Source organism: Bos indicus x Bos taurus, chromosome 14 (assembly GCF_003369695.1).
Source record: "Bos indicus x Bos taurus breed Angus x Brahman F1 hybrid chromosome 14, Bos_hybrid_MaternalHap_v2.0, whole genome shotgun sequence".
In the NCBI taxonomy this organism is placed as follows: Eukaryota; Metazoa; Chordata; class Mammalia; order Artiodactyla; family Bovidae; genus Bos; species Bos indicus x Bos taurus.
In genome coordinates this window covers 43,143,099-43,165,552 of record NC_040089.1, presented here as the reverse complement: position 1 = coordinate 43,165,552, position 22,454 = coordinate 43,143,099, and the positions used below count along the sequence as shown (strand labels likewise).

At 40.4% G+C, this 22,454-nt stretch overlaps 1 protein-coding gene and 1 long non-coding RNA gene across 2 annotated transcripts in view; one reads left to right on the top strand and one right to left on the bottom strand.

Annotated features, from left to right (window-relative positions):
* The window catches only part of STMN2 (stathmin 2), a 58,226-nt gene that overhangs the window by 13,018 nt on the left and 22,754 nt on the right, over nt 1-22,454 (bottom strand). The window contains exons 2-3 of the mRNA XM_027561242.1: nt 15,396-15,491; nt 10,623-10,795 (exon numbers count right to left, since the gene is read on the bottom strand). Of these exons, the coding sequence (XP_027417043.1) occupies nt 10,623-10,795; nt 15,396-15,491 (269 nt within the window). The remainder of the gene's footprint in view (nt 1-10,622; nt 10,796-15,395; nt 15,492-22,454) is intronic.
* On the top strand, nt 3,746-10,936 carry LOC113904289. Its single transcript, XR_003514476.1, has 3 exons — nt 3,746-3,912; nt 4,849-4,916; nt 10,643-10,936. It is a non-coding gene; the product is annotated as an uncharacterized LOC113904289 (long non-coding RNA).

The window sequence follows — 22,454 nt, the reverse complement described above, 5'->3', positions numbered from 1 at the left end:
GAGTGCCTGATGAACTATGGAATGAGGTTTGTGACATTGTACAGGAGACAGGGATCAAGACCATCCCCATGGAAAAGAAATGCAAGAAAGCAAAATGGCTGTCTGGGGAGGCCTTACAAATAGCTGTGAAAAGAAGAGAAGTGAAAAGCAAAGGAGAAAAGGAAAGATATAAACATCTGAATGCAGAGTTCCAAAGAATAGCAAGAAGAGATAAGAAAGCCTTCTTCAGCGATCAATGCAAAGAAATAGAGGAAAACAACAGAATGGGAAAGACTAGGGATCTCTTCAAGAAAATCAGAGATACCAAAGGAACATTTCATGCAAAGATGGGCTCGATAAAGGACAGAAATGGTATGGACCTAACAGAAGCACAAGATATTAAGAAGAGGTGGCAAGAATACACAGAAGAACTGTACAAAAAAGATCTTCATGACTGATAATCACGACAGTGTGATCACTGACCTAGAGCCAGACATCCTGGAATGTGAAGTCAAGTGGGCCTTAGAAAGCATCACTACGAACAAAGCTAGTGGAGGTGATGGAATTCCAGTTGAGCTATTCCAAATCCTGAAAGATGATGCTGTGAAAGTGCTGCACTCAATATGCTAGCACATTTGGAAAACTCAGCAGTGGCCACAGGACTGGAAAAGGTCAGTTTTCATTCCAATCCCAAAGAAAGGCAATGCCAAAGAATGCTCAAACTACTGCACAATTGCACTCATCTCACACCCTCGTAAAGTAATGCTCAAAATTCTCCAAGCCAGGTTTCAGCAATATGTGAAACGTGAACTTCCTGATGTTCAAGCTGGTTTTAGAAAAGGCAGAGGAACCAGAGATCAAATTGCCAACATCCACTGGATCATGGAAAAAGCAAGAGAGTTCCAGAAAAGCATCTATTTCTGCTTTATTGACTATGCCAAAGCCTTTGACTGTGTGGATTACAATAAACTGTGGAAAATTCTTCAAGAGATGGGCATACCAGACCACCTGACCTGCCTCTTGAGAAATTCGTATGCAGATCAGGAAGCAACAGTTAGAACTGGACATGGAACAACAGACTGGTTCTAAATAGGGAAAGGAGTTCGTCAAGGCTGTATATTGTCACCCTGTTTATTTAACTTCTATGCAGAGTACATCATGAGAAACGCTGGACTGGAAGAAGCACAAGCTGGAATCAAGATTGCCAGGAGAAATATCAATAACCTCAGATATGCAGATGACACCACCCTTATGGCAGAAAGTGAAGAGGAACTCAAAAGCCTCTTGATGAAAGTGAAACTGGAGAGTGAAAAAGTTGGCTTAAAGCTCAACATTCAGAAAATGAAGATCATGGCATCCAGTCCCATCACTTCATGGGAAATAGATGGGGAAACAGTGGAAACAGTGTCAGACTTTATTTTTCTGGGCTCCAAAATCACTGCAGATGGTGACTGCAGCCATGAAATTAAAAGACGCTTACTCCTTGGAAGGAAAGTTATGACCAACCTAGATAGCATATTCAAAAGCGGAGCATTACTTTGCCAACAAAGGTTCGTCTAGTCAAGGCTATGGTTTTTCCTGTGGTCATGCATGGATGTGAGAGTTGGATTGTGAAGAAGGCTGAGTGCCGAAGAACTGATGCTTTTGAACTGTGGTGTTGGAGAAGACTCTTGAGAGTCCCTTGGACTGCAAGGAGATCCAACCAGTCCATTCTGAAGGAGATCAGCCCTGGGATTTCTTTGGAAGGAATGATGCTAAAGCTGAAACTCCAGTAGTTTGGCCACCTCATGCAAAGAGTTGACTCATTGGAGAAGACTCTGATGCTGGGAGGGATTGGGGGCAGGAGGAGAAGGGGACGACAGAGGATGAGATGGCTGGATGGCATCACTGACTCGATGGATGTAAGTGTCAGTGAACTCCGTGAGTTGGTGATGGACAGGGAGGCCTGGTGTGCTGCGATTCATGGGGTCGCAAAGAGTCGGACATGACTGAGTGACTGATCTGATCTGATCTGACAACAAAGTCCATCAGCCAAGGCTGCTGAAGGCAGCAGATACGTGAACCTTCTCCTCAGTGAGTTAGTAAGTCCCTTTCCCCTCCACCTCCTCCCATAGATCAGAGCTTCCAGTGCTGCTCAGAGAGGATCTACCTGGACTTTTTTGTGTCCCTTTCTCATGGAGAGAGTTACCACAGACAGTTATCAAGAGGCAATTGTGTCATTTCTAGTTTGAATAGTTTTCAAGAGGCAATTGCATCATTTTTAAATTTCAGATGCTTAAATTTGGAACTTTGTGAAATTGCATTGTAGGTTGAGGTTTATAGTTGCACTTTTAATTTTCTTTTATGAAAGAGTCGAAAGCAGCCAGGAGACAGCAGGGGAAGAGGATGGAGAAGGGAAGCCTTTGGCATTAAAAGGGTAATAGAGCAACACATTCCTTTTCAACTCTGTTGCCGGAATGGGACACATTTGGTCTGTGTGAACACACTTTCCCATGGGGCCCATGAACAGCAATGGAGGCAGGCTTATTGCCCTGAGAGGAGTGTGGCATTTGGCTCAGTTTGAAATGCCTCAATTAACAGCGTTAGTACTTTTGCAGTCCTTGGGGCTAAATGTGATTACCCAGCCTAGGTGTCAAGTGCATTTCTTTAGTTCAATTAATGGGGTGAAACAGAAACAGAAGGCAGAATAGAGTGTTCTCATGTGAGGCCGCTGCTAAATGAAGCAGGCCTGCCAAGCTGGGCCAGGCGACCCTTCAGGGCCGCTCACCTGTTATAGCTACCAGTGCCTCCACAGAGGTATTCGTAGGACCTCACAATTATATACGTTTCAAATATAGGATGAGATGATTATGGAGAGAATTCCTCACTGAGAAAATGTCTTCCTCCCCATTTTGATCCTTCCTCATAAATACTCAACTCTTAAATTCTTTCATGGAGCTAACAGACCTGAGGGCCTCAAGCTCAGTTTCTAAGATTTCTGGAACTGCATTGCTGCAGAAAGTCATAATTCTTCCTTCTTACAAAGCCCGACATTCAGAATAACTTCTCTAACTTTACTCCTGGGGATAAATTGCTTCTCTCATGAATATAGCTTAATCTCTCAGTCACAGCCTTGCTGGTTCTGATTCTCATATTTCTATCAAGGAGCAAATAAGCATTTGGTCCAGAGAACTGCCCTAAAACATGACATGAAATGAGTGTGAGGATCGAGTACACAAAAGTGGAAGAAACACTTTCCTTAATTTCAGTAGAAGTGAAGATTTTGCTACATCGTTGAGTGTGTGTGTGTGCATGCTCGGTCGCTTCAGTCAAGTCCGACTCTTTGCAACCCTATGGACTATAGCCTACCAGGCTCCTCTGGGATTCACTATGCAAGAATACTGGAATGGGTTGCCATTCCCTCCTCCATGGGGAATGGCAAGCCACCTTCCCAACCCAGGGATCGAACCCATGCCTCATGTCTCCTGCATTGGCAGGTGGGCTCTTTACCACTGGTGCCCCTGGGAAGCCCTGGTTGAGTGGGTATTCTTGTTTTATTTCTCACTTGAGCACATTAGCAGAAAGGAATCTTGATTGCCTGATGGGGAAGCTGGAGAAGCGGGATTTGTTGAAAGTTGTTAAAAATAAATTGCTTAAGGAAAAAAGATCTGACTCTGGAGAAACATTTCTGAACAGCACGTACCTAATGTTGAAGGTCACAGAAATTTGGCAATAGAAACTGAGGGCATGATAATGATCAGCTGGTATAATGCAAATGTCAAGGCAAAGTATTTACAGAACTAAGACATCCAGCATGACGTTCTGGGAGATGAAGGGACGGATGGTCTCCACATTGCTATTGTAATAGTGGAGGCTCGTTAATGATGAACGGCCTATTCAAGGCATAAACTTCCTCACGCTGAACTTGGTACCGCTGGAATAATTACAAGAGAGGTATGTGAAGGGAAAAATAATGAGATAGTGAGCAGAGTTATTGTACATTTAGGAACACTTTAACTATATAATTTTCCAAAGAGGTTCATTACCATTTCTTATATTACTGAGTATAAGCATTTAATTACTATATAAATGAAATGGAAGATAAATTTGAGCTAAGTGGTATAATAAAACTCATTTTACTTTGTGTACACAGAGCAGATTTAAGACTATAGTTTAGAGAGTGCTAGTGTCTATCTCTGTATGTTCTGAAGTAAGCATATTTCTAACTTGTTATGTTGCTGTCCCCTTGCATCATTTGGCTATATTACTATTCCTTGCCTTCTAGAACCATTTATCAGACATTAGATATCCTAGTTCTTAAGTACTTTTGTGGTAGTAGGTTAGAGGATGTGTATCTCATTATTTGCTTTCCTATTAACAGTGAAAAAACAGTATTAACCCAGCTAAAGTCACAAATAAAGCCTCGTTAAATATGGGTTTTATAGAGGGTTTACTATTCACTTTGTGTAGAAGAATCAGATGTATAAGACGAAATTTAAAATGATTAAAATCCAAAGACCTTTAGAATGAACCCTTTGCCAGACTCTGTAATGCACTCACTGCGGTTAACTCCCAGGAAAAGAATCACAGAAGGTGGGGGGGGGGGGCACTCTACACAGAGGGGATAACATGCATGAAGAGTCTGTAGGGCACATGTTATGTTCTCTAAGGAGCAGAATGCTTCCTGAGCGTTGAATTGTGAATAATCTAACACTTTGACTCACAGTCCATTGTTATACAAAGCACCCCCTCTTTTTCTGAATTCGGCTTGAATTGCTGTCTGCAATGTGAGATGCCTGCAGACAGAAGAGGCAAGCCTATCAGATTTGGTGACAAATGATCCACTTTGAGGCCATATTATTAAGAATAAGCAACACGACTTTCTTTCAGAGGTTCAGTGACTTTGGAGTTGATCGTGCCGATATCGTCTGCGTGCCAGTTATAGCTTACTGGAGTGGGTGAGTAGTATTCTTTGTAATTTAATCTATGTTGTCATGAGATTTTATCAATGTCATCCAATTCCTTAAATTTTCATCATTTTTTCATAATATCAATCTTTTTCCAGCTACTTTTAGTTAGGCTGAACTATTTATATATGTTACTTATCAAACTGTTCTTATAGTTTGATAACTGGTATTTTATAATGTTTAAAAATAGTCACAAAATGTATGTAACATTTCAATATCTGTGTTAATGAGAAAATTTATAAAATCATGAGTTTACTAGATTGTCATCTCTGTGAGGCTGGGAACTAGGTATGTTTTTACACAAAAGTAGCTCACACTTTCACAGTGCTTGTGGTATGCCTTTATATGGAGTAACTCTTCTAAATCACACAGTGACTCCAGGATGTGGGTCCTACTGTTAGTCTCATTTTACGGATGGACAAAATAAAACAGAGAGAGATTAGTGACCTGCCCAATGTCACACAACCATTAGGTGGTGAAACCAGGCTTTGATCAAAGGCATTCTCTTAACCATGTGTTCTTAACCATGATGTTTTAAAAGATATTCTTAAACACTATGCTTGGCTTACAATAATCATATAATTTATTGTCTAATCTGAGATCCTTATGCAACTGAGACAATACTGATATCTACACAGCAGGAATAAGCTGGAGTTGTCCTGGGCCAACTGGGACCTAGGGTTGACTTAGCTCTGTTGCCTCTTACTAAATAAATGTTTGCTGTGTAAATAAATAAATGGATGGACAGATGGATGACTGAAGTGTTCATATCATTGCATCCATGTGGGTAAGCTGCTGGATGGAATATTTAACTTCAGATAATGAGCTTTATGTTGACTTCATGAGGTAATGTGGTTTGATGGAGATGAATACTGATTCTCAGAGATAATCAAAGAAGGAAGAAAAAATCAGGAAAAGGACTTCTTCCTTTTATAATACTCTTCTATCAGCTCACCAATGGAGCATTAATTCTGGTTCAGAGGAACCTGATGGGAGGAGCGTTCAATGTAGTGACCAGATGGTCAGTGCTGCCATATCAACAGATGGAGTAGGGAGGTGGGGAAACTGCCAAAGCATTGAACACAAAGCGAATTTGAGCCCACAGGGAATGCCCCAGAGGCAGCCCTCCAGTTCTAAATCCAGCAGTCTACAGCAGCACAGCCTAGGTCACGGCTTCCCAGATGTGGTCCCTTGACTCAGGTCCCAGGAGCAAATCTTTCAAGAGTACCAATGGAGGGGGAGTACCAATGAGTACCAATGTTAATAGGTCAGTCGTGTCCAACTCTTTGTGACCCCATAGACTATAACTTGCCAGGCTCCTTTGTCCATGGGATTCTCCAGGCAAGATTATTGGAGTGGGTAAGGGGCCTTGGTGGCTCAGACAGTAAAGAATCTGCCTGCAGTGCAGAAGACTCACCAAGGAAGCCCAATGGAGGGGGAGAGGTCTCATAGCCTTTTTGTTTTAAAGGCCATATCAAAAATCATATTTCACCTTTGTGTCTATATTTACTTTGAGGTAGAATTATGTCAGTGTAGTGAGTTAATGCTTATTTTATGATATTCAGTAATATTAATTGGTAGTTATAGATTGAAGGCAGGAGGAGAAGGGGACAACAGAGGATGAGATGGTTGGATGGCATCACCGACTCAATGGACATGAGTTTGAGCAAGCTCTGGGAACTGATGATAGACAGGGAAGCCTGGCGTGCTGCAGTTCATGGGGGCGCAAAGAGTTGGACATGACTGACTGAGTGATTGAACTGAATTGATAGATTGCTTTGATCATAACCATGACAAAAGGAACTGTTTAATACCTATTTAAATGTCCTGTTTGGCTGGCGGAATCTTTACAAACTTTCAGCTTGTAGAAAAGGAAAGAACTAGGGCAAAACAAATGTTGTTGGTCACTAGCTAGGTTGGACATCTGTGTATTTTTGAAAGCTTTCAGTGATTCCTCATTTCTCAGATAAAATGGAGTTTGAACACCTAACTTGGCATTCAAGGCCCTCTACAATCTCACCTCACTCCTCTCCAACTCCTTACCCAAGTCCACTAGCTCAAACTCCTATGTCTTCCCACTGCCCTGAAAACAGACTTTCTGTACTCTCATCTCTGGGAACCATTCTTTACTCTAGAATGCTTTCATGTCTTCTCTATTTATCTGAAACTATTTTTCTAGTCACTCAGGTTTTTAAAGTAGACATTTCTCTGTAAAGATGATGTGATTCACAGGGAATGAACTGGTTTTTATCTTTCTAATGACCTCCTTTTTCATTTGAAGTCGGTCTTTAAAAATGCTACTTTCTGACCTCAATCCTACCATCTCCCCCTGCTCCTTCTGCCCTGCCATTCTGTCCTCTGTGTTATTTCCAGAACAGTCCTAGCAGATTGCTACCTCAGGACCTTTGCACTTACTATTCTCTTTACTTCAAATTCTGCCCCCAGAGAAGAGTCATGTGGCTTACTCCTTACCTTCCTGCCTTTTTACAAATGTTCTCCCTCACTCCCTTCATGGTTTCTTTCCAATGTTCTTACATCCAAGAGGCCTTTTCTGACCACATCATATGAAGAGCACTTTTCACCCCAGAACTACCATTTCCCTCTGTCCTCCTTTATTTAGTACCATCTTACTGGGCTGGGCATGTGATCCAGGACAGGTCACTGAGACTCAGTTCTATAACTTTTGTTAGAACTATTAGGAAAGAGAAGCTCTCTTTCTGCTGGAGTTGCTGATTTGTGAGAAAAATAATTTGGGACTGACTGAAACAAAAATTCCTTGATATTGAAACCAATTAGTTGCAGAAAGAAAAGAAAAATGTAAAAAGAAATATCAATCTCCTGGATCAAGCTGGTTTTAGTCCCATAGTCTCTTCTGCTTTGAGTTGGTGTTTTGCTTATATGCTTGTCCTCAGTTACTGAGATATATGCACTTGCTAAAGGCTCTTTGAAGAGAATTAGAAGTTCTTCAAATGAGTGCTAATTAAGTCAGCACAACCCAATAGAAAAAAAAATCACTTAATGATTTCTTAAGTTGGCACTTTCTGTTAATTAGTTACATTTTCTTCTAATTTCCACTACCAGGATGTAATCTATATAATAATTTTTTGCCTTGCAAATTTTAATAAGAGCAGAAATGTGAAGGAATGCTGATTTTTAAAGGGCTCCAAAGAACATTTTTCCTGGGTGTCACAATATTGAAAGATTACATTTGTAGATGTCTTTTAGTCACTCAGCCAATTTCTAGTTCAATTCAATTGTTCAAACATAAAAGTGTTGATAATTTATTGTCCTCAGGGTACATGAATTTTACCATAATCAGTAATTAGTTAACTCAGGGAATTTTATGAGAATATCCAGTTAATTTTGGTCATCTCTGTGTTCTTTTAATATTTTCCTTCTAATTAAATATGCCAGCAACACCTTAAACCATGATGTTGAATTTTCATCTCTAATTTTCAAATTCAGGTTAGTGAGTGGCTTTGAATTCTAATCAAGTCATAGCATCCCTATATTTCAACCTATGTCCTATAACTATTACCTGTAAGATGCCAATGCTTTGGAGAACTTTAAATTACCTTGACTGTAACATGTTCTCTACTACTGTAGTTAGTTGTTAATATCTGTTGGAAACAGACTCGAAGGACAGTAATTACATTAATACAGTTTTACTATGAGAACAAAGTTATAAAGGACAGCAAAAAGTCTGATAAATTTTTCTAAAACAACTTCTTATATATATATTTCGGGTTAGTCACTTAGTTTCCTCCTTTTGAAATCCAACTGTATAACAACAACAATTGGCCAAATATGATAAATAATATTTAAAGAAATACTCATTGGATGTTAAGAGAACTTCACGAGTAAAAACTGAAATTGTGATCAGGATTGACACAATATAGGAAGACTTTCCAACTATAAAGGTTAAGACAAAAAGTAGTTTTGGGTTCAGAAAATTTAATCTAGGATTTACGATCTTTAAGTCTTGTTATTTGATGATATATGGCAACCCACTCCAGTACTCCTGCCTGGAGAACTCCATGGACAGAAAGGCCTGGAGGACTACAGTCCATAGAGTCTCAAAGGGTCGGATACAACTGAAGCGACTTAGCACACACGCACAGGTAAGTGTGTGCATTTGTGTGATTGTGTGTATATGTAGGTATATACAAGCACATAAACACACACACACTTTTGGGTTTGCTCTGCACTCCCTGTTAAAGAATTCAGTTTTTAGGAAAAGAGCTATCTTCATTTTCTTTGTAGGTATCCAACACAGAAGTGTTTAATTTATTGGCTGACTTTTTACAAGCATCTAAATGAAATTTAAAATTATTATAAATGCCATTTCCAGTCACGTTATAAGATCATGCATGCAGCATATTTTTAGTGATGTGGTTCTAAAAATGTACCATGATAAAGTCAGTGAAAAGTACAACATAGTAATTTTATTTGAATTAATCAAGAGCATCTTGATGGGATGGACTTCCATAATCACAAAACTGGTACACCCATATTCAAGCATAATTTCTGTCTCTATGTACATAGTCCTTGGGGTTTCTGAATGTCTTCCACTTTTAATACCCTTGGCTTTTTTTATTCAGCTGACTGTGGAAAATTAAAGATTTAGTTCTGTAAGAAAAGCTCTTGGATACAAATAAAGAACAATGGAAAAAAGAGAAAAAAATGCCATCAAGGCTTAGATATGAATACAGGAAGATACTCATAGATTCCAGAGAGGGTACTGACCTTGGATGAACTAACTTCAAGGACAGGCACTGAAGCCTAGGGGACAGGGGCAAGCCCCGGGGGTGAACAGCATTTCTGGGCAGGAAACATCTCAGCGGGGTACCTGGTGCTTTTTTGTTCCGAGGAAAACCGTCCACGATGCAGACTCTGAGAGGGAGGACTCAACGCTTTGGCCCCTCGCCCCATGCAACCCCTGGAGGCGCCTTATCTAAGGCTGTGCTTTCCTGACAGTGAGGATAGGCTAAGGCAGGGAGGCTTTTATCAAAAGGGACCCAAGATAGGGAAAGGGCACTAAAGCATTAAAATTCAGTGTCTGAGACCTTTGGTTTTAACTACCCTCAAAGCAGCAGATTTTACTTGAACTAGTCTGGATCTATGTCTAGAAGACCTACATGTGTTGGAATGCTGCAGGTTCAGGCATCATTGTCTCTTGGAACTTCTGCTAGAAGTGTGTGTGTGTGTGTGTGTGTGTGTGTGTGAAAGAGGAGGGGGCAGGGAAGGGAGAGAGGGGTACAGAGAGAAGGTAAGAAGGGAGAGCAGAATTAAAAAACCTTATGGATATTGAAGCTCCAAATAAAATCTTAATTTATCTACTTAAAAAGTAACTGTAATAGATATCAGTACTATATGTAACTTTGTTCTGTATTTTCCAGTGTTAAATAAGTGTTAGTCCACTCAGTCGTGTCCAATACTTTGTGATCTGACAGCCTATAAACCTCCAGGCTCTTCCGTCCATGGGATTTCCCAGGCAAGAATACTGGAGTGGGCAGCCATGCCCTTCTCCAGGGGATTTACTTGACTCAGGGATTGAACCTGGGTCTCCTGCATTGCAGGGAGATTCTTAACTGCCTGAGCCACCAGTGAAGCCCTCTATTTCCCAAGTCTCCTGTAAATGTGTTATTATGCTTTCATAATTTAAAAAACAAACAAAAAAACCTATGAATAAGTTACCTTTCTTCTTTCCTCTGCAGCCTCCAGTTTTTTCTGGATCTCCTCCAGGGACAGGTCTTTCTTCTTGGGAGAAGCTAAAGTTCGTGGAGCTTCTGAGATGGGAGATGGTGGTTTTAAGATCAGCTCAAAAGCCTGGCCAGAGGCACGCTTGTTGATTTGCTTCACTTCCATATCTGAGAGATGAATATTTGAGAAGGTTAAGCATACAGAACACAGGCACGCATTTACTTAAATAATTTGCACTCTGGCAGTTAAAAGTGGCCTTGTTATTCTGATGAAGATGAATAAAATGCTACATGTGATCATTTGCTCTACCTTGTTTTGAACATATAAGACCTCTTTCTTTAGTATATTTAAGGATCTATTTTAACTGAATAAATACTTACAGTGTTCGGAAATTCAACACTGTCCATAGGGAGTTAAATCATGGTAGGCATGCCCAGAAAAAAGTTAGCCTGACTCAGTTTTAAACTAAACTTTATTTTCCTTTTGAATAAACAGGAGCCTCATGTGAAAATCAAGTAGCTCAGATTAAGGTTTATTTATTTTTTGGGAAATCACCTTAGTTGGAAACATTTGGAAACATAGTTGGAAACTAATTAACGAGGAAAGTAGCAAAGTCCTCCTGTTCTCACACCTAATCCTATGGTTGGGAATCACAGGAGCTGGGTTACAACCAATATTACATTCAATATTAGCCTTGAATGGTTGGAAATACTGGGTTGGCCAAACAAACATTTTGGCCAACACGATATTCAACCCATTCAAGGCTAATGTGCAGGGTTTCCTACTGGTTTCTGTTTTGCCCTTCAGTGTGGCTGTTGATCTGAGTCATCAAGCAGCATAACGTCAGCCCTGGGGAGGACACTGTCATGGGAGCCCCTGTCTTCAAGGTGCTTACAGTCTAATGAAGACAGTAAGGCAGAGTCCCACGGTAATGCCTTTGCTTGTACTTTGTTGCTACTTGGAATGCTTCATCATTCCCCGGCTGTAGACAGGAGCCGGGGGGGAAGAAGCATTGTGGTGGTTATCTAATTTGTACACTCTGTACTTTTGAACAATATTTACATTCAACAACTGCATAATTGCATAATAAGTCAATGGAAAAAAACCTGAAAATAAATGCATAATATGATTCAAAATATAAAAATATAATTTATAAAATAAAATAGAGTGACAGCTAGCATCTGCTAGGACATTAATGCAATTACACATCTTACAGCTTAGTGAAATATGCTGATTTTAAAAAGCTCATTAGACAACTCTCAACAGTGTTTTTGATTTTCATCCTCAGACTGCATCCCTCTCATTTCAGCCCCCTGTTTCTTGTTCTGTCCTCTGAACCCACCCAAATTTAGGCTACTCTCTGTTGTGCATCACCATCTTTCAAGTATTTTAAAATAGTTACAATCTTCCATTTCAATTTTTTCCCCAGGTTAAAACATTGGCAGTGCCCCAAAATGACACTGTTTTTAGATCCTTACTGCTACATCACTCCCTAACTTCACAGGGCTTGCTAATTTATTAATGTCCCTTGAAAATTGTGGTAACCAAGCTGGCCAGGTTTCCAGGCAAGTTCTCACTAGAGCAGAGCAAAGAAGAAATATCACTTCTCTTGATGTGACTATTTGCTTCCATTAAATTCTTTCAGCAATCTGATTAGCGTATTTTGAGGTTGTGGTCTAGACTGATGCCAGGTGAACAGGAACTGAACTTATTTAGATCTATGAATGTTAACAGATCATATGTGTACGCTCAGTTGCTAATCATGTCTCTTTGTGACCCCATGGACTGTAGCCCACCAGGCTCCTCTGTCCACGGGATTCTCCAGGCAAGAATACTGGAGTAGGTTGCCATTTCCTTCTCCAGGGGATCTATGCAATCCAGGGATTGAACCTGCATCTCCTGCATCTTCTGCATTGGCAGGCATGTCTCTACCACAAGTACCACCTGGGAAGTGTGCTCATACAAAGTCAGTTCAACAAGTATATTAAAAATGATGTGGGTTTTTTCACAATTATAAAAATATTCAAAATCTTTGTGAAGGCATCCAAATTTGTACTTATACCTTAAGTACAATTCTATAAAAAATATGTAAACTTATGGAAAAGGATTTCAAGAGAACAGCAGCAAACAAAAATCACTTGTTTGATAAAGTGATGGGATTTTAAATGGATAGAATTAGAAACTCCAAAATCAGAACTGCCTGAATTTGCATCCATATAGCGATCCCTGGGTCAGGAAGATCCTCTGGAGAAGGGAATGGCTACCCTCTCCAGTACTCTTGCCTAGAGAATCCCATGGACAGAGAAGCCTGGCAGGCTACAGTTCATGGAATCGCAAAGAGTCAGACATGACTGAGCGACTGCTACTACTTCTACTACTACTACTACTACTAGTAAGCCCTTCTTACTAGGCGTGTGATACTGGGAAGATTTTCTTTTCCTCATCTAAAAGATGCAGATGAAAAGCACCTTTCTCACAAGACCATGGTGAAATTAAAAGATAAAGGATACTTGTCCAAATCAATCAAATTACATACATTAAATATGTGCAGGCTTTTGTATGTTACTTCAATACAGCAGTTAAAAAAATTCAATTGTGAACAAGTTCCAAAAAGATTTTAAAGGATACTAAATGTAAAGCACAGGCTTTATAAATGTAAACAATTCTTCTTCTTATTATTAATTCTTATTATAATGTTGGTCTACAGTAAATGCTTGTTGTAATGTTGTCTACAATAAATATTGTCCAGTACAGAAACACAAGGCAAGGTTAAAGACTTTGGGAATTTGAAATTCTCTACCAATTCTTTAAGGAAATAGTGCATGAGCCATGGTGAACTGTCTTTCTGACTTCTAAGACTCAGCTTATATACAGCTTCTGATTTTCATTTCCCCCTCTCCAATCCCTAAGAAGGCAGACACCATCACTATCTTCTGTATCCTACCAGTAAATGTGTATAACCTCTGTCTTAACCGCACTGGTCTCCACTCGCTGGCTATCTGCATGCTGTAGTTCTCCTCTCCAAGGCCATGAGTGCCTGGAAGAGGGCTTAGCCATGCTTGTCATTGGCTTTCCTGAGCCACAGTCATCACTGAAGCCCCAGTGACAACACATGGTGATACATCAGTGCCTCAGAAGAGCAGTCCAGTGTATTTGCTGACTGCATGGACTTACGCAAAGTAAGCATGGGCCTGCCTGCTAATGAGAATTTTGGTTGGAAACTGAAACTTTTGTGCATGAAAGGCATTCCCTTGTGAAACAGTTAATTCATATTCATGATAGAATCAGTTTGGAAGAAAAACTCCTTTGAGTCCTGCAGTGTTTTAAAGGCATAGAAGCCGTTAACTGCCATACATCCCTTTGCCTTACCTATAATGTATTTCCTTACACGCACAGAAAAGAAAAAATTGTCATGAGCCAAACAGGTAGCCAAACATCCCTCATTTTTACTACACATGTAACAGCACCAAACATTTAGATAAGTGGACAGAAATAAGTGAAGATGGGTTTCCCAGGTGGTGCTAGTGGTAAAGAATTTGTCTACTAATGCAGGAGATGCAAGGGACGTGGGTTTGATCCCTGGGTCAGGACGATCCCCTGGAGAAAGAAATGGCAGCCCACTCCAGTACTCTTGCCTGGGAAATCCCATGGACAGAGGAGCCTGACGGGCTATGGTCCATGGGGTCGCAAAGAGTGGGACATGAGTGCATTGAGCACATATACATCACGTCAAGTGAAGATGGTATTGTTGATAATGACAGCTACCATTCTCAATGCTTACAAGAAGACAGGCTCTGTGCTAAACATGAAACCATTTAAATGCCACAAACTTGCGTTAAACCATTTAAACTCCACCAAAATGCTGGTAGGAAGATACTAGAGTTAAATAAGGCTCAAAGAATCTGAGTTACCTGCCCAAGGTCAGGCAGATAGTGGCAGAACCAGGATGGTCATCAAACTAAGCAGAATGAACAAGGATAAATCAAACCAAAAGGTTTTCACTGCAAAATAAGGTTCACAGCTATGCCAATCATTTACCCTCTTTATCTGGACTTCAGTCATAAGTCAGTTTTATTATTGGAACATTAGGTTGTTGAGATGCATACAGAAAATATGGGGATTTTATAAAGACCATGTGTACTAAGTTGTTTCTGTCGTGTCCGACTCTTTGCAATGCCATGGACTATAGACTACAAGGCTCCTCTGTCCAGTCCTATGGACAGAGGAGCAATAATACTCCAGGCAATAATACTGGAGTGAGTTGCCATGTCCTTCTCCAGGGGATCTTCTCAACCCAGGAATCAAACCCGCGTCTTTTATGTCTCCTGCATTGGTGCTAGCGCCACCTGAGAAACTCTCATAAAGACTATATTAAAGCATAAACTGTTGGTGGCTGATTTTCTTTCCTGAGTTTTCTAACTATAAAGCATTTTCTTGCAAACGGTGATCTCTAATTATAGCTTAGTGTATTATGTTATTTGCAAAGAGAAGCTTTGAACATATTGTGGATATTGATATGCTGGATAAGATGGCTAATAACAGCTCAGCCATCTTTCTTAAGAGACATTAATGTGCTGTTATTAGCATCAAACTCATATTGTTTTCAGCAAATAGCAATCAATAAGACCCATTAGCTAGATCCGGCAAGTCAATAGTAAGATCTACAAAATATTGATTTCATTATATGAGGAGCTGTGAAAGAGAAACAACCACATCCAAGCTTTTTAAGCTGGTCTAGCCAGCAGGGGCATTTTGTAGGCAACTCACCATCGTAAGTGTAGATGTTGATGTTGCGAGGTTCCGGGTAGAAGCAAGAGCAGATCAGGGACAGCATGGACAGTTCCTTCATTTTTTCCTTGTAGGCTGAAACAAACAGCTCAAGATTAGTATCTCTCATTTCCTGAATTTCCTCTGAATGCTTCATTTCACCTGAATGATTGTTATAGCCTCCTGTAGAATGAATGTTGGTAGGGACTCTCTCTCACAAATTCGATGGAAACAGAACTCTGGGGTGCATATTTCTTATTACAGAGGACATAAAAGGCAAATTACTGCAGGTTAGATAAGAAGTGAGGGGAAGGGAGCTAAAGAAAAACAGGAAGGTAGAAGGAATTGAGATCCAGCAAGGTAGGAGGGAGAGACAGAAAAGATATGGAGGAAACAGAAACAGACAAAATGGACAGAGATAGGTTCATTCTATACATGTGTGCGCAGGTCTGTTGTATATAAGTCAGTTTCAGGAGGTGTGCTTTGTTAAATCTGAATGGCCACATATTCATTTGGGAAGAGGCAGAGAACTCATCAGGACAATTATTAAGCAAATACATCCTCCAGGGAGCAGTGCTGCTGCCTTCTCTTCATGCCCAAGTGCACTTTCATTTATCTCCCTCTTTCCACAAACAAACCTGGACCAGAGATCTGATAAGGATCTCCCTTCCTCTCTGCACGCTCAGTTTGGATGCCAAGCAGCTGCAGGGATTCGGACCTCCTTCCTCCTTCACCCCACCCCCCCAACTCCCATTTCATTTTTCCCTTTTCCCCTCAAGAAGCCTCCTGCCTAGGTGACCGTGGGGGCCTCTTATCACTATTGGCCATCACTGAGACAACAGATGGGGATAAGGAGGTGGGATTCTCTAACCTTTGTTGATTCTTAATTCTCAAGAATAATAAATTAAGGAAAATGAAAGAAGAATCATAGAGAGACTTTGTTCACTAACTTATGAGAACATATAAACAGATGGTGAGGTCCTAACATATTGAACCTCACAGGGAGCTAGTGCCTCTTGGCAGGGTCTTCTGATGGTTATGCAACCCATGGGAGAGGAGTACCTTGGGAAGGTGAGAACTCACAGAAGATTGTTTGGGGATTATTGCCAGGTGCATCTGCAGTTAGCCAGTAGAAAATAGATTCAATATCTGGATGCTTTAGAGATACACAAATTTAAGTTGGGAAGGTTCTAAGAGATCATTTAGTCAACTGTCCACCCACCTTACCATCAATTTTCAAAGGAAATGGACCACAGAGGCTGATGCCATATATGGCTAGTGACAAAGTTGTGGTCTTGAGAAAATGTAGTAAATCAAGGTCTTAAGATTGCCAAGAGGTTTCTAGCTACTTGTAAAATTGTCTAGGCAAGAATACTGGAGTGGGTAGCCATTCCCTTCTCCAGGGGATCTCCCCAAACCAGGGATCGAACTTGGATCTCCTGCATTGTAGGCAGATTCTTTACCATCTGAGCCACCAGGGAAGCCCTGTGAACAGCATACAAAGGTCAAATATTGCCATATTGCATACGGTGCAACCTAACACATCCTGAGCCTCTGTCTAAAAGAATCTCCTTCCCTATTTAATTTCCTTATAATAAGCAACACAATTTGCCTTGCACCAAAACAGTTCTGCTAATACCTATTCTCTGAGATTTTATTGATTGCCTCTGGAATTTTAGAAGGCTGAAACCATGTGTCTTTGTCTTATGTGACTATTTAGTTAATAAAAGTATGTCCCTTATAAAGGTTCAAGCCAATCTTCACATGGATGTTCAGTGTGAATCACAATATCACATAAGAACATTCTGTGGTTCAATGTGTATAATTCCATGAACAGATTAAAACCAAACAGCAAGGCTTTGTAGCTTGTAAGGTTTTTAGTAAGAGGATGCCATATGGTATCTGAAATGCTTTGCAAAATTAAACACATATTAGAAACACATGTTAAAGATATCAACCTTATTAGGGAAGGACAATCCAAAAGCAAAATAAAAGATATTTTGTCTCATAGGAAAGGGAACCCTCCTACACTGTTGGTGGGGATAAGTGCAGCCACTATGGAAAACAGTATGGAGTTTCTTTAAAAAATCTAGGAAATGAACTACCATATGATCCAGCAATCCCTCTCCTGGGCATATATTCAGAAAAGATGAAAACTCTAAATTGGAAAGATACACGCACCCCAAAGTTCATAGCAACAAATAGCCAAGGCATAGAAACAACCCGAGTTCCCATCAACTATATTTATGTATTATATACTATTCCCATAATATATTATATATATATAAGAGAATGATATATTGCCATTTGCAGCAACATAGATAGACCTAGAGAATATCAAACTAAGTGAAGTCAGTCAAACAGAGAAACACAAATATTACATGATATCACTTTTATGTGGAACCTAAAAAATAATACAAATGAATCTATATCCAAAACAGAAACAGACTCATAGACAGAAAACAAACTTACAGTTACCAAAGTGGAGAGGAATTGGGGGCAGGGATAAATGATAAGTATGGAATTAACAGGTACAAACTACTACACATAAAATAGATAAGCAACAAGGCTTTACCGTATGGCACAGGAAACAATATTCAATATCTTGTAATAACCTATAATGGAAAGTAATCTGAAAAAAATATAACGGAATCACTTTGTTGTACAGCTGAAACTAACACAATATTGTAAGTCAACTATACTTCAATTAAAAAAAAAAGACTTTCCTTCTTATAGCGGTAATAGATTAAAGGTGTAGAAGAAAAAGATTTTCTGCAAAAGAAAATACTCTTCACCATCAGTCCTTAGTTTCTTGGAAATGCAGCTCACTAATTTTCAGTAAGGTCACTCACTGCTCTAATTGTGCTTGATATGGGTGTATATGTTGTCAGGAACCTGCACGTTCGGCGCCCATGTGTAATGTATAACTGATTGATAGAAACGCTGTTTTTCCTACTCTAAGGTACTCTAGGGACAACCCCAGTTGATATCTGTGGATGATTTCTTTCTTGTGTGTGATTTCTTTAATAGCATCCCTCTTTTTCACTGGGGTATAGTAGCTTTACAATGTTGTTAGTTTCTGCTGTGAATTTAAGTGAGTCAGCTATGTCTGTTCAGATATCCCGGCCCTTTTGGACCTCCCTCCCACCCCATCTAGATCATCACAGAGCACCGAACTGAGCTCCCTGCTGTAGATAGTAGGTTCCCACTAGCTACCTGCTTTGCACATGACAGTGCACTTGGTTATTTTTAAAAATCAGGGCCTGTGACTCTACATGGCATGATTGACTCTGTCCAGCAGTAGATATGGAGAAGGCAATGGTACTCCATTCCAGTACTCTTGCCTGGGAAATCCCATGGATGGAGGAGCCTCGTAGGCTACAGTCCATGAGGTCGCTAAGAGTCAGACATGACTGAGCGACTTCACTTTCACTTTTCACTTTCATGCATTGGAGAAGGAAATGGCAACCCACTCCAGTGTTCTTGCCTGGAGAATCCCAGGGACAGAGGAGCCTGACTGACGACTGACGCGACTTAGCAGCAGCAGCAGCAGTAGATATGGCGTAGATTTTCACTCCTATAGTTGCTCCGAATCCTAGGCAACCCCTTAAAGCCAGTTGAAACCACAGCCCAAGGAAATTCTGATTGTTGCCAGGTAGCAAAGTAAGTAAGTAATTAAATGTTAATTGCTCAGTCGTGCCCGACTCTTTGCGACCCCATGGACTGCAGCCCACCAGGCTCCTCTGTCCATGAGATTTTCCAGGCAAGGATACTGGAGTGGGTTGCCATTTCCTTCTCCAGGGGATCTTCCCAACCCAGGGGTCGAACCCGGGTCTCCTGCACTGCAGGCAGGTTCTTTACCGGCTGAGTTGCAAGGTAGCAAAGGCAGCCTGTGAAGATGGGTCTCTTCCTCCCTTGTTGCACTACCCACACTTTCCCCTAGGTGGCACTGCCCTTTCTAATCCTCTCCTCTCATCTACATCCTTCCCAAGATCGGAATCTCCATTCAGATCCCCGCTCCTCACTGTTTCCCTCTCTTAGGGCTGCTATCCACATTGATCTCCTATTGTTCTTGCTGCTACTGCTAAGTCACTTCAGTCGTGTCCGATTCTGTGCGACCCCATAGACGGCAGCCCACCAGGCTCCCCCGTCCCTGGGATTCTCCAGGCAAGAACACTGGAGTGCGTTGCCATTTCCTTCTCCAACACATGAAAGTGAAAAGCGAAAGTGAAGTCGCTCAGTCGTGTCCGACTCTTCGCGACCCCATGGACTGCAGCCTACCAGGCTCCTCCATCCATGGGATTTTCCAGGCAAGAACACTGGAGTGGGTTGTCATTTCCTCTTGTTCTTAGTAGGCTGTAATACCTAATCTTTATTATATTGCTCTACTTGATTATATACTGCTCCTTCACTGGAAGGACTGATGCTGAAGCTGAAGCCCCAGTACTTTGGCCACCTGATGCAAAGAACCAACTCATTGGAAAAGACTCTGACGCTGGGAAAGATTGGAGGCAGGAGGAGAATGGGATGGTATAGAATGAATGAGATGGTTAGATAGCATCTCTGACTCAATGGACATAATTAGAGCAAACTCTGGGCTTTCCAGGTGGTGCTAGTGGTAAATAACCTGCCTGCCAGTGCAGGAGACATAAAAGACACTGGGTTTGATCCCCGGGTCAGAGATATCCAGTCAAGGAGGAAATGGCAACCCACTCCAGTATCTTTGCCTGGAGAATCCCATGGACAGAGGAACCTGGTGGGCTATAGTCCATGGGGTTACAGAGTCGGAGATGACTTAGCAACTGAACAACAAGACTCCTTCATTACTAGTTTTTGATGTGTACTTTTTGTTTATTAAACTAAGCTCTTTAAAGGCAAATGTTGCATCTTACTCATTTATAAACTAATTTACAGCATAGTCCTGAATGGAACAGAAAGCAGTTGCTTTGTGAATCACTGTTGGGTATTTTGCTCATTGATTTTGAATGTCTCTCAATTAAAAAGTATTTATGGTCACTATCCATGGTCAACAGTTTCTGTGAGGCATTATGGAATTACAAAGAGATATGATATATGTGTCCTCATTCTTAAGGAGCTTTCAAGTCAGGGAAGTGAAGTATACAGATGTAAAAAGCGATAGTGTGAAACTGAACCATGTTAGTCGCTCAGTTGTATCTGACTTTTTGTGACCCCATGGACTGTAGCCCACCAGGCTCCTCTGTCCATGGAATTCTCTAGGCAAGAATACTGGAGTGGGTTGCCATGCCCTTTTCCAGAGGATCTTCCCAACCCAGGGATCTAACCCTGGTCTCCTTCACTGCAGGTATATTCTTTACCATCTGAGCCACCAGGGAAGCTAAAAAGCGACAGAAACACATGCAAAATAAGGTAAGTGTCAAATAGAGGTACAGATGAATCGTACTAGAAATTCAGAAGAACCTCCAAGTCCTGGGTTTGTGGAGAGGGTGGTCAGGAATGACTTTATAGTTAGAGTTGCCAGATGTAAAGCAAATAAAAATACCAACATCTAGTTAACTTTAATCCAAATATTGCATGGGACATACCGAAAGCCATTCTATGCTTTTCTGATATTCAACTTTAACTGATTATCTTGTATTTTATTGGGTTCCAAAAAGCTTATTTGGGTTTTTCCATAACAAGTTCCCAAATGGACTTTTTGACCAACCCAAATTTATTATTGTTGACATGGAAATGGTATTCTAAAGAGACCATATGGAAAACTTTTATGGGTGGAACAGTGAATTCACTTAAGGATGAATGACTCAGCTCATTCCAGGGAGTATCATTCACTTAATCTTTGTGAATGGTGTTCTCCGTGTTTCAGTACACAGCCTTCTCAAAGACTATGCCACAGAGGGATGTTAGAAGTTGTGCCGTGATAGTAAGTCTTCTTTGAGGTCAGTTGTATGCCAGGATTTTGGGTAAGATGTTTTGCACTTTTGCTCATGTAAAAGGATTGTTGGGACTTAAAACATTATGTTTATATTAAAACAAACATGAATATATACTACAATGTTAGTATTTTAAGAATTTTAAATGTGTAAATTTAAAAGAAATTTGACCTTGAGAGTTTGATCCCACCCTTAGGAATATTTGTATGAGAAAGTTTGAGAAGCACTGAGTTGGCACTGGGTTGATTTTCTGTAAGTTCTGGTTTGCCTGTGTCACCCTGGTTTAAGCCCATTAATGACATCCTCTTTCACGGTTGGAAAATTTGTCTGTTACAAGTCATCCTAGCAATAGGTAGTCGTTGAACATTTTGAAAGTGGAATTACCTGATAAAAGGCTCTTCTTAGATCTATTTGGCCATTTTATTCAGGAAAGACACCAGGAGACACACTGAATAAAGTTAAGAAACAACTGAATAAAGTTCAGTAGAGAAGGCAGCGTGACTTTGGGAAATGATAATGCAGAGGAAAAGGAAAGAGAAGATGCAAGAGATTTTATTAAAGGTGAATTGATAGAAATCTGGAGTCAAGGGTAGAGGGAAGAGAGTGAGAGAGCCTCATGGCTGGGTAGCCAAGGGAAGCTCTCCAGACAAAGTGTTGCTAAAACTGAGTCCAGTAAGATAAGCTGGCTTTGCAGAAAACAGACCATGGGTTGAAGTACTGAAATATATATAATTTGGATAAACTTTTTATTACCAATAAAACAAATCCCAAGCAAGGGCAAAGGCTATTAGAAACATGTTATTAAGATTTCACTATTGAAATTTCACCCTTTGAATTGACAATCATTTCCTTCATTGGTTTTTGGAAGTCAGCATATATTAATCTTTTCACTACACTCAACACCAAACAGAGTGTACATGCTTGTAAGGATGTGGGCAGAGGTAGGTAATTCCATATAATAGTTTTCATTGTTGGCTGCATTTGCTATTAACTATTAATGTTTTCAAGTAAGTGTATTTCTCTAGTAAATTGATTTAAAATTCAACCCACATGATGTATAATGATTTTATAGCAATATCCACTTAACCTAATGGTGTATGAACACATAGTTTTTCCATTTTTTCCAAGTGGCTACAATGAACTCTGA